General features: G+C 41.4%; 1 protein-coding gene across 4 annotated transcripts in view; it reads right to left on the bottom strand.

Annotated features, from left to right (window-relative positions):
- Window positions 1-13,298, bottom strand: part of Pparg (peroxisome proliferator activated receptor gamma) — a 140,331-nt gene that overhangs the window by 39,177 nt on the left and 87,856 nt on the right. For all 4 annotated transcript variants that reach the window (XM_048787132.1, XM_048787131.1, XM_015495033.2 and 1 more), the window contains 2 exons: window positions 8,151-8,378; window positions 6,491-6,660 (listed from right to left, as the gene is read on the bottom strand). In XM_048787132.1, the coding sequence (XP_048643089.1) occupies window positions 6,491-6,660; window positions 8,151-8,370 (390 nt within the window). In that variant the 5' untranslated portion in view covers window positions 8,371-8,378. The remainder of the gene's footprint in view (window positions 1-6,490; window positions 6,661-8,150; window positions 8,379-13,298) is intronic.

The raw sequence follows: 13,298 nt of genomic DNA, 5'->3' as shown, positions 1-13,298 counted from the left end.
TCTGAAGTGTTTATACATAGAGTTTATGAAAATTCTAGTCTCTTTCCAACACTTGGTGTTGACTTTAGTTTTGTTTTGTTGAAACAGGGTTTTCCTGTGTTGGTGAGGTTGGCCCCAAACTCCTGGTCTCAAATGATTCTCCTGTCTCAGCCTCCCGAGTTGCTAGGATTACAGGCATGAGCCATCAAGCTGGGCCCACCCTCTTTCTTTAAACAACAACAAAAAAAATTTAATATATATTTTTTAGTTGTAGATGGACACAATGCTTTTATTTTGTTTTATTTATTTACTTATGTGGTGCCGAGGATCGAACCCAGGGCCTCACACGTGCAAAGCGAGTGCTCTACCTCTGAGCCACGACCCCAGCCCCTCTTTAAACAATTTTTACATAGTTGTTGTGGATTCTGTTTCAGGCACCAGTAATTTCTGCTTTCCTTGGGTAGGAGACAGATGGTAATAAATTTGTACCATTTTTTTTTCATTTTGATGAATTTCATTCAAGGTGACTGCCATCTCCCGTTGCTTGCAGATACTTTATTTTGAAATCATGCCTTGACTTTGTGGAAGTCCTATAGGGTCCACATTGAGAATTCTTTCCTTCAAAGAGATTTTGCAAATGCTTCTGCTAAATGCCACTGACTTATGACCTGCAGATGCCCCTGAGGATCCTGGCTCAATCCAAAAACCTCAGGCTCAGCTCCCTCTCACTGATGGCTCAGAACACAGAGACAGGCACCTGTCTTTGTGGAAGAACTGAACCTTGCCATCTCTGTGGGAGTCTGTTAGGAAGGAACTGCCCTTGCAAGTGTCCCTGTAGCTCCTGGCTCAAGACCCAGGGCTTTGTTCATTTCTTTTGTGTCACGTTGACACTGTTGTCTTAGAGGCCTCTTGTGAGATCAGAAATATCTCAAAGATTATGGCCCATGTCGTATCTGCTGGAAGCAGAAACCACTTTAATTCTCAAAAGGTTCGAGGACCTCTGGGATTACAAAGCTGTGGTTTTCTTTTCCCATGGATTAGTTGAAGGCTAATGTACAGAACTGTTTTCACTGTAAAATGTTGGTCAAAACTTTGATTTTTGCCACTGTGAACATATGTAGATTATGATGTTCTGTGACTTCTGATTTTCATTTTTAAAAATTAATATCAATGGTTGAAATGCTGCTTGGCCTACTGACAGATGGGTGGGTCACAGAGTACTCAGTTATTTGGCATGGCTAGACAGGAAGGTTTACTGATAAGAGAACCATGTTATTTAAGTTTAACCCTCATGGTGCCCATTTTTAGTCTGCCTCCTATGATGCCTTTCAAAGGTCAATCATATTCTCTTTTGTGATGATTCGGGATCTTTCAATGCTACAGAATGGCGATTCTGAGTATCACTTATGTACTGGATATGTCTGTGAATTCCTGAACTGAGTGTCTCTAGACACACACCCTGAACTTGCTTTTACTTTTTTCCACTACCTTCAAGATAACTGATTGTTTTCTTATCTTTTGACTCTTCCAAGAAATGAGAAGAAGATATAAGGATATTACTGAGTGTTTTTTCTTTTTTTTTTTTTTTTAAGAGAGAGAACAGAGCCAACTTCTCCAAAGTTCCTTCATGATAAAGAAACTCCCTAACAATACTCTATTATTTCGTGGTACCTAAGACAATGCACAGTTTCAACTTTCATTCTTATTTTTCTTATTCTTTCAACAACTTCCTTTTCCAGGCATGCATTCTGTGAGTTGGGGGGGATGAAGATCTCTGGGTCACCATTTCAGAAAATGGTTCTGTGTATATATATTTATTCTAAAGTCTCCATATTTGTCTGTGAGAAGGCAATTCCTGGTTTTGTTTCCTTTTTTTCTGGCTTTTAAGCTTTTCCCAATTCCTCCTTAATCAATTTTTTTTTAAAACAAAACTTCAGGTGCGATGAGGCTTCAGAATGGCCTTGTTAATTTTCACAATGAGATTCAAAGCCCTGTGTGTCCCATGGAATGGCACAAGAGGAAGCTGAATCAATGACCTGCTACAGGCAGACAGGAATATATTTAAAACCCTTCCTGGACACTCTCAGAGAAGAGGAAAGGGTTAAGAAGAGGTGGGGGAGGGAAGGGTAAGAGAGGTAATGGGGGAGGGGGATATGATTGAAGTATGTTATAGGCATACAGAAATAAACACAATGAAACACATTATTCTGTATAATTAATATGCATGCATGTGCACGCGCGCACACACACACACACACAAACCTTCTTGAGGTAGGGTCTTATGTAGAAATACGAAAGGAGATTACTTTGTAAGGTACAGTAGATTTTCTTTACTTATATCTTTAGGTAAATCTATGGCTCTAAATGATCATTCCCTGAAGATTCAAAAATATGATTGCTACAGTTTGGATATGGTTTGAATGCAACCCCCAAGGGATCATATATTGAAAAGTAACTCCCCTGCGAGGTATTACGGGTGTAGCGATTTAATATAACAATGGTGTTTGGAGATGGGGTCTTGGGAAGTGATTAGGATTAGATAAGGTGGTCAGAAATGAACCCCCCATGATTGAATTCTGTTGGTTTTATAAGAAGAGGGAGAAGGACCAGAAGACACTTGCCCACACATACATGCACAGCTGCCCACAAATGCGCTCCCTGTCTTTTGCCATGATGGGCCCTGGGCTGCACTGAGATTCTGCAACAAGAAGGACATCACCAGATGTGGGCCTTCAACCTTGGATCAGAACCATGAGCCAAATACACCTCTTTTCTCTGTAAGTACACTGCTTCAGGTATTTCATTCATTAATTAAAATGGACTAATATAATAATAACCTACTAAAAAAACATTATCTAATTTGTAAGCAATAAATGATAGCTTTGCAAACTCTAAGGCATATCTATCTTTTAGTAGCAAAGGTTTAATTTTGCATAAGTCTGAAATATGAACACACCTAAGAATCTGCCACTATTTCATTTTATTCTAAACTAAGTCTACTCATTCCTAACTGTTCCATTTTTGACAAGGACCACTAAAACAAACCTGCCTCATTGTAAAGTTATTTAGGATCTACCAACAACTACCATATGCAATATTACTACTCCTTAATCTATAAGTTACTCTGCAACTTTATTGATCAACTTGATTTTAATTATGGGTATAACCAGTATTCTACAAAACGGCAAATATGAAACTGCCAAAGCACTTTTTTTTTTTTGAGGTGGGGAGTACTGGGCACCGGGGGTTGAACCCAGCAGTGTTTAACCACTGAGCCATATCCCCAGCCTTTTATTAAATTTTATTTTGAGACAGGACCTTGTTAAATTGCTTAGGGCCTCACTAAGTTGCTGAGGCTGGCTTTGAACTTTCAATCCTCCTGCCTCAGCCTCCTGAGCTACTGGGATTACAGGTATACACCACTGCCCCAGCTTCCAAAGCACCTTTTAAAATTCATACAGATGAGTCAAGCCATTTGCTAATTTCATTTTCTTGATTTTCATTAAAAATTGGTGATAAGGAGACATCTTGGATTACTGATAGCCACTGGTCTAATGGGGCTGTATTTGGGAGGTGGCAACAGATCTGTGTAGGTCCTAAGGACAAAGAATGAGTCATTGTGCTTCTTCAGCCTCAATGCCCTGTAACAAGTGGTTTTCAAACTTTTTGATCTCCTTGAATCTTTAAAGAATGACTGAAGACCCTGAAGAACTTTTATTTATGTGGATTACATCTACTGATACTTTTCAGACTGAAAATTAAAACTGACAAAATAATTCTTTGAGACAGGGGGTCTCGCTATGTTGCTCAGGGTAGCCTCAAACTCTTGGGCTGAAGGGATCCTCCTGCCTCGGCCTCCCAAGGAGCTGGGATCACCACGGTTCCCTACCCAAAACACAGAAATCACTATATCTTAGAAAGACAAGCAGACATGCTGTTAGCTATCAGAGGCATTGTTATAACCCCAGATCACGTAGCTTTCAGAGCACTCCACTTATATTTCCGAGAGGATGAGAGGGAAAAAAAAGGTGAATAACAATTTAATATTATTAAGAAAATATCGTCAAACTTCTGAATGGCTTGAAAGAGTCTTAGGTGTCTCTCCTGGTCCTGTACATATTATACTTCCAGAACTATTGACTTGTACTGGGAGAGGTCAGATTATGTTGTCGCATTAACAGTTTTCTTACTCTTGTCTTTACAAGGCACAGGTGTCTATCTTTCCTCTGCAGGTGAACAAGACTTTCTTTTACATTTTACTCTAGGAATTCTGTCATCCACATTTTGGATGATAAGCAAATTATCCCAGGTTGGTATAAAATGCTCAATTTTCCTCTACTGGTCATTTTTTTTTGGGGGGGGTGATTTTTATCTCTGGTAGATGGGTACTTACATGTTTTCTTCAGGCATTCTGCTTTTGGGTTCTGGGGATTGAACCCAGGTGCGTTTAATCACTGAGCTGTATCCCTTACCCTTTTTTATTTTTTATTTTACCCTTTTTTATTTTGAGATGGATTTCACTAAATTAGCTGAGGCTGGTCTTGAACTTGCAAACCTTTTGCCTCAGCCTCCTGAGTTGCTGGGATTATAGGCATGAGCCACTGTGACTGACTATTCTACAGACTTTATGAAGTGTTTATCCTCTTTCTCTGCCTTCTCTCTCTATATATTTATTTTTGTTTGTTTGTTCAGTGGAGCTGGGGATGGAACTCAGGACTTGCCATGCTAGACGATCCCTCCACCACTGAAGCCACATCCCCAGCCACACGCATTTACTAATGTGCATTAATCAACATGACCCAAACTGAACGGTTTCTTTAGATAAATATGGTTCAGAATTGAGCAACAACTTACTCAAAACACCGTAAATCTTAACTCAATAAAATGACATGCTCTTGTTATCATTTAGATCTTAAGACACTGACTGTTTTCACTGAGAACTGTAGATATTCGAATTTGGTTCTAATCATAGAACGAAGGGGTTTAAGTATCTTAGATGAGCGGCTCTCTTGCCAGGAGTATATTGAGGAGTCATTTTGAAATTCAGAACTTCAGAGATGAGTCAGAGCTTGGACGGCCGACACAGCCAAGCCGTTCAACACATGAGGCGGCCCAGGCTGGTGTGATATGACTGGCTGGTGACTTTGAGCAAGTGGCACAGGGGATGAATGGTTTGTCACTCTGTAAAACATGAGGTTGCCTTTATAGTAATAAACTAATAGAACTAAAAGGACTGTAGTGACCATCTGCTCCAATTCCACCACTTTATAGATGAGGAAATTCTGGCAGAACGTGGCTAAATAATGATTTACGTAGAAGCGCCTGAACCAAGACTGGTGCACAGTCACAAGAGTGAAAATTCATTTCCTTTTTGGTCCCATCCTCCCCAGATGTCCTGGCTCCTGCCTACCTGCCGTTCCATATCTTTACTTTCATACTCTTGATTCACTGATTACAGTATTATTTTAAAAGACTGAGTATCAAAATACAAGTGCATCAGCACATTTCCCTAATAAACTGGGGCATCACGTTATAAAATGTCTGAACTCAATAGTCTCCCCTTCCTGAAGTGGTTGTACCTCTCTGCCTGTCCGCACAATACACGGCTCAAACTGATACTTGAATAAGGAATCAGAGAGCACCGGCTTAGGAGTTGATGTAGAGTCAGAGCCACATCCCACACCTCAATCTGCCAGTTACCAACTTTGGAAGGGCTGGATAATCCATAATTTATTTTCTTTATTTTATTTTATTATTATTACTTTTTGCGATATTGGTGATGGACCCTAGGGCCTTGCACATGTAGGTGAGTGCTCTACCCCCAAGTGGCATCCCCAAGCCCTCAATCTATAATTGCTTTATTTGTGACGTGACCATAAATAAACTCCTCCTTAGGGGGCTGTTCTAAGGAATGAAATGATAAACACACACAAGTAGTTTGTCAACCCTTACGTTATATAAAAGATTACTTGGTACAGTGAAAACCACACTAGAGAATTCAGGAAATCTGGGTCCTGGTGCCGGCTCATTGTTGATCATCTTACCATGACATCTTGGACAGACTGCTTTGTTAAGAAATAATAATAGTGGGTTGAGGTTGTGGCTCAGTGGTAGAGCGCTCGCCTAGCACATGCGAGGCCCTGGGTTTGATCCTCAGCACCACATAAAAATAAATAAAATAAAGGTATTGTGTCCAACTACAACTAAAAAATAAATATTAAAATAATAATAATAGTAAAAAGTCTGCAAGACACCAGGGCTGACATGAATCACTGCCAAAGGACCCACTTGCAGAAAGGTGAGCAGGGTGAAGCAATCCTGCTTTTATCAGTTTTCTTCTTAGATTTTTGAATATTCTATTACTTGAAGAATGGGTTTGGCTCCCACCTCGCCAAAAAAAAAAAAAATCTATGACCATTTGATCTTAATTCCTTGGAGTGAGTTTGCAAAGGGAAATGAAATAGGCACACCATCAGCCAACTTTTCGGAGGAGAGATTTTTGGGCTGTTACCTTGCACCCTTCGCAGGCGTGAACGCCGTAGTGGAACCCAGAAGCCTTATCTCCACACACGCGGCACTCGATGGCCATGAGCGAGTTGGAGGGCTCCTCATGGGGCCGATTGTAGATCTGAGTCTTTTCAGAATAATAAGGCGGGGACGCAGGTTCCACTTTGATCGCACCTGTGCAGAGAGAGAGAGAGGTGAGAAGATCGTTATCACCTGGAAAAGGACCCTGCAGGGGTGCTGGGGCCGGGTGGCCACTGGACACCTTCAGGCCGCCAGGGCGGAGGGGCTCAGCATCATGCAAAGACCCAGGTGAGAGAACTATACAAGGCTTTGGCATCACAGGCCAGTCCCACACCTGGCACATGGGGAGCCCTGGGTTCGCATGAAAATAAATAAATGAAAAAATAATGGTGTTGTGTCCAACTACGCCTAAGACATAAATATTAAAAAAAATAAATAAAACAGAGATCTGGATTAAGTGTGAAGTCCTCCAACTCCTCAACACCCCGAAAGACTAAACAGGTAAGAAAACAGGAACTTGAGACAACGTGGCTCGTCTGGCTAGGGATGTGCTGCCCTGTGTATGTGTCAGTGACATATTTTATTTAAATCTTGCATACCAAAGGTCTCTTTTACTATTCTGCTGTCATATATAACAAATTAGAATTAAAAAAAAAAAAAGAAGTCTTTTTAAGCCACTCTAGTAAAAGGAACCCTGTCACCACCATGGGCCTCTTTGAAAGGTACAGGAAAGTTAAGAACCCGGGTTTATCAACAGCTGTGAGTCGAGACAAAGAGTTTGAAAAAAAAAAAAAAAGATCTTTGAATGAATGCAGGAGAAACCTCTGGAAAGCAAGTCCTACCTTTTACTGGTTAGGTTCGGGCCTATTCAATTTCCATATTAGGCTAAAACCCCAAACCACACAGATAAATAGAACCAGCTATACTATTTATCTAAGAAATAAAACTAGAAATACAGGAAGTTCTGACTTATTGTCAAATAATGGTTGCCAATTACACAGCAGTGGCTCTGGAAAACCAGCACATCAGCCCACGAGCAGATACCATCAAGGAAACTGCATCACAGAAATTATACTTTATCTTGAAAAGTGCAGTCCTCGGTTTTTGTTTTTTTCTTGAGCCCGATGTTTTGATGTTAACTGAGTTCGTGGCAAGAAGAGCTATAGGCTTTTGCAATGTTCACTTGTGAATTTTTTAAGTTGACAACCTTAAAATGCTCATTTGAGCCTGAAAAGGCGGGTTTCAATGTAGATTTCACACATCACAGATGAGGGGTGGGAAAAAGAAACCGACGGTCAGAGTAATTTACTGATGATAAGTTGTATATGATAACTTGCAACTGTTACCTATTAATTTAGAATAAGCTGAAAGATGGGTGGACTCCACTCAGCCTAAGATAGAAAAGGCGATGTAATCATCTTAGAAAATGCTAAGAAGGAAGCCAGCAAGAAAGGACAGAGAGAGAGAAAAGGGTCAAACGGACAAGATGGACCTGCGGCATTTACACCCACCTTCCTTTCTGGCATAAAGCAGAGACCTAAGATCTGGCTGATAATGGGAACCACTTTCTCTCTAGAGTCCCAGCCTCTGGAGCGTGCACTCCAGGGTCACTGTGGTCTGAAACGTGAACAGAAGCATCTTACTTTGGTAGTCTTGGAGCTTCAGGTCATATTTATAATCAGGCACCATTGGATCAGCTCTCGTGAACGGGATGTCTTCGTAGTGGGGGGTGGAAATGCTGGAGAAGTCGACGGTGGTGAAGGGTTTGATGTCGAAGGAGCGGGAGTGGTCGTCCATCATGGAGAGGTCCATGGAGCTGATCCCAAAGTTGGTGGGCCAGAACGGCATCTCTGTGTCAACCATGGTGATTTCTGAAATGGCAAAGAGAAGGCTTATGAAGCCAGGGCCTGGAGAGCAGAGCCGTCTTCCAAAGACCCACAGAGAGGGGACACACAGAGGCAGTCTCATCCACGTTATGAGAACACAAACACAATCTTTTTTTTGGGGGTACTGGGGATTAAACTCAGGGGCACTCAACCACTGAGCCCCATCCCCAGCCCTATTTTGTATTTTATTTAGAGACAGGGGCTCACTGAGTTGCTCAGTGCCTCACTTTTGCTGAGGCTGGCTTGGAACTCGTGATCCTCCTGCCTCAGCCTCCCGAGCCACTGGAATTATAGGCATGCACCACCACGCCCAGCTATACAACCACATTCTTAATGCAATGGGGGTCGTTTTATGATAAGCAGGAAGTTAGTGTACCAGGGTACCCTAAAAGACACCCCTATAATAGTCTAGTTGCATACAGCTTATCCACATAAATGTCATGTAACACTGATCTCATCATTCTCTACGCAAGATCATCAATTGACTCTGGGTGTGGTGGTGCACCTCTGTAATCCCAATGCCTCTGGAGGCTGAGGCAGGAGGATGGCAAGTTTAAGGCCAGCCTCAGCAACTCAGTAAGACTTTGTCTCAAAATAGAAAATAAAAAGGGCTGGGGATGCAGCTCAGTGGTAGCCCACCTCTGGGTTCAATCCTCAGTACCAAAAGAAAAAAAATATCATCAATTAAGTCTGTTAATAGATGTGTTTAATCTATTTATAAAGTTTTTCCACCTTTATTGAGGTATAACTAAAAATAAAAAATCCTGTATTTAAGATATGGAATGTGATATTTTAAATTATATATACATTATAAAATGACTATCACAATCAAGCTAATTAACATATTCATCACTGAAGTGAGAATACTTAAGATTGATTCTCTTATGAAATCTTAAGGTAAACAATTCAGTATTCTTAACTCTAGTCATTTTGCTGTACACTGGGTTTTCCAGAACTTATTCATACTGTATCACTGAAACATTGGCCAACATCTCCCCATTTCCCCCACCTCTAAGTCCCTGACAATCTCCATTTCACTCTCTGCTTCCATGAGTAGTTTTTTAAACAAGATTCCAAATATAAGTGAGACCATGCAGTGTTTTTCTTTCTGCATCTGGCTTATTTCCCTTAGCACAATAACAAGAATCTTCTTTTTGAAGGCTGTATAGTATTCCATCACTCAAGTGTGTTCACTGATTTTTTTTTAAACCCATTCATTTGTCTAAGACACTTAGGTTGATTTCATATCTTGGCTGCTGTGAATGGAGCTGCAATGGCCAGGGAGTGCAGGTATCCCCTCAACATACTGATTTCAGTTCTTTGGATATATACCCAGAAGTGGAATTGCTGGATCATGTGGTAGTTCTACTTTTAATTTTCTGAGGAACCTCTATTCTGTTTTCCACAATGGCTGCACCAATTTACATTCCCACCAATAGTTTGTAAGAGTTTCTTTTTTTTCCTATATTCTTGCCAACGTTAATCTCTTTCTTCTTTTTCCTAGCAGCCATTCTAACAGGAGTGAGGTGCTATGTCTCACTGACCCTTTGATCTGCATTTCCCTGATGATTAGAGATTTCTGAATATCTCTTCATACACCTGATGGCCATTTGTATGACATCCTTTGAGAAATGGTTGTTCAGATCCTTTGCCTGTTTTTAAACTGGGTTGTCTTCTATACTGTTGATCTGAGTTTCTTATATATTTTAGATTATCAACCCCACTACCAAATGTACAGTTTGCAAATTTTTTCTCCCATTCTTTAGGTTGCCTCTTTATTCTGTATGTTATTTCCTTCTCTGTGCAGAAGGTTTTTATTGTTTTGATGCAATCTGTTAAAGAGCATAGGTTTCTAGGACAGTTTTGTGTTTTTTTTCCTTAAAATTAAAACCCTAAATATTTTTCTCTTTAGGATGAAAATTTTGTTATTCTATTTGTGTTTTAAATGCTTTTGTATTTAAGTTGCTAAATTAAATTATGTGCATTTATTCAACTGCATTCTAAAATAATTTTGTTCCTAAGGTAATACTATAATCAATCTTTTAGAAAAGCTTCCTTCTGCACTATGAACAATTACTCAAATATTTATCTTTTTTGGGGGATACAGCTTTTCTTCAGACGAGAAAGTTTTCCCCATATAGAGAACAGGCAGGTGAATATGTAAGAATATGTGAGAAAATGTCAAAGTCAGATTCTGGTCCCCCCCAGCATCAACTTAGCTCATCCCCCAAAAGGAAACACAAACAAAACAGAGAAGAATACAAGAAACAATATAAAAGACAAACAGAGAGCCAGGTATAGCAGTGCACATCTAATCTCGGCGGCTCAGGAGGCAGAGGCAGGAGGATTGCCAGTCGGAGGCCAGCCTTTGCAATTTAGTGAGACCCTCACCGATTTATAAGAAAATAAAAACAGCTGGGGATGTGGCTTGGTGGTAGAGCTTCCCTGGGATCAATGGCCCCCATACAAAAGACAAAGGAGAAAAGACTTCAAAATAACTACTTCCATGAATTTATCTGCTCACGTACATTTTTCTAAATCTGATTTGTTAACACAGCAAGTGAACTGAAACCCTGACCAGTTTGGGTTCCAAGTACTCCGTGTGAACTTGTGTGAGCCTCTGGTGAGTGTAGACTTCAAACTGTGGTGTAGCAGCTACCGGACTGACTTGATTTACCTGAAACTAGTCCGCCATTCAAAGGGGTGTCGAGAAAAGCAGCCACTGAAGTATTTTAAGTGTTAGCTCTGGTAGATGCACTGGTGCAACTTCAGGACGGCTAAACCCGAATGCAAAGAAAGAACTGCTCTTAGATCCCAAGGATCCTGGAATCCGAGAGGTCTCTGTCTTGTTTGCAGGTATGTCTGCGCCTTCTAACAAAGCGCGTGGCTCATAAAACATTTATCAAATACTTGTTGATTAACTAATAAAATGAACAACACGTCTGTGAAATCCTAGCCGAAGGGGCAGGGGAGGAGGGAAGCAATGGATTGATGAACGCCACCTTTTATCCTGTGTAATCTGAGGTCCTGAGTTCACTCCATGGAGAAGAAGGTGGGATTAGGAAGGTCAAATTACTTGCTCAAGATTCATGAGCTAGAAACGTTGAGATTCAAACTCAAGAGGGACTCAGAAACCCTGTTCTGTCCTCTCACTGATGAAAAAGATTGATAGAGCAAGAGCCACGCTCCTCGGGGTATCTGGGAATGGGCCTCCTGCTTTTTCCCAGCAAGCAGAGAGCGAAGGAATCTGCTCTCAAAGGCAAACTCTGGCCTGAGACTCAAGATTTCAGTTGTGGTCGGCACAAGAGAAACAAAGCGCCTTAAACAGACAAATCAGGGGACCAGTCCTGTGATGTGCTCCAGGACTCGAGGAGGGCTCCCGTGTCTGAATGGCTACGTAATAAGCACCCAAACAACCTTCAGTTATCTGTGTTGCTGTGTAAACACCACACACCAGCAAGAGGAATGTGATAGCTGAAAGGTCGTACTGGGTCTCAATGACATTCAGGGGGAAAAAAAAAAAACCTGTGTTCCTAATGACAGAGGCACCCATCCAACTGTGGCCTGTGTTTCAAAATTCATTGAAACTGACCCAACTTGAGTCACTCTGTTCACTTTGCCCGCCTCTGCGGCATGCTCCATTATTTTTTGGGGGGAGGGGGGTACCAAGGATTGAACTCAGGGGCACTCGACCACGGAGCCCCCTCCCCAGCCCTATTTTGTATTTTATTGTGAGACGGGGGCTCACTGAGCTGCTTAGGGCCTCGATTTTGCAGAGGCTGGCTTTGAACCTGCGATTCTCCTGCCTCAGTCTCCGGCCCGCATTGCTGCATTCTTATTTCTCTGTTAGTTTCTCTTAGTGTCAGTTATTTTCCTACCCAAGGATCTGTCTCTTATTGAGACCTGTCACAGCCTCAAAGGTGAGTTTATCAGCTGTTTCTCAGTGAGGACCACAGCAGAGTTCTGCGTGTGAAGAAGATGACAGAATACGTTGAAGGTGGAGGGCGTGCCTCTGTGTGAACACTGGACGTGGGAATAGGGAGGCCAAAATCGTAGGGATGCAGGAGACATTGGTCATTCATTATTTTACTGGCTGACTTTTGTTTCGTTTTGTGATCGACGACTCCAGTGACTCCCTGTAACGCAAAGTCATGCTTCTTCACGCAGGAATCGCATCCCTGGGGGTTTGTGTGTTTTGCTGGAAAATTCTGGGGAAAATTTTTTAACGCGAAAATAGCCACTTATGTGTCAGGGAATAGAGTGAAAAGTTCATGTGAGTTCTACGATGAAATATGAAGCTTCTAAAATAATTTGTACTTGTAGTACATTGTGTGGCCAGAAGGATTTAAAACAGAAATAATAGACCTTACTTTTTTTAGAGCAGTTTTTTTTCCCCCTCCAAAAGAGCTATTTTAGGTTTACATAAAATTGAGCAGAGAGGTCCTAGATACCTTCTCCTTGCCTAGATATCCTCTCTCCCCTCCTCAATAAGGCAGTTAGGTCTTCCCTGTTTTTAACATCCTGCACCTCTGTAGTACTTGTTACAACAGACGGACTGATACTGATACGCCATTATGAACAGAACTCTGCAGCTTATATTAGGCTTATTCTGTGCCTTGTACAGTTCTAGGAATTTTGATAAAAGCATAATGACATCCAACACCATTGCAGTGTCATACAGAATTATTTCAGTGTCTTAAACATGCCCTAGGCGCCCATGTCTTCATTCTCCCCTCCTTCCCTCAGAGAATGCTTGTTTGCTTTATTTATTTATTATTTTTTGGTGCCAGGAATTGAGCCCAGGGATGTTTAACCACTAAGGCACACAACCCCCACCCCCGTAGCCCTTTTTATTTTGAGACAGGGTCTGGCTAAGTTGCTGAGGGCCTCTCTAAGTTGCTGAGG

The sequence above is a fragment of the Marmota marmota genome, unplaced genomic scaffold (assembly GCF_001458135.2).
Source record: "Marmota marmota marmota unplaced genomic scaffold, marMar, whole genome shotgun sequence".
NCBI lineage: Eukaryota > Metazoa > Chordata > Mammalia > Rodentia > Sciuridae > Marmota > Marmota marmota.
The sequence above is the reverse complement of the archived record's forward strand: the minus strand, read 5'-3'. Positions and strand labels throughout refer to the sequence as shown.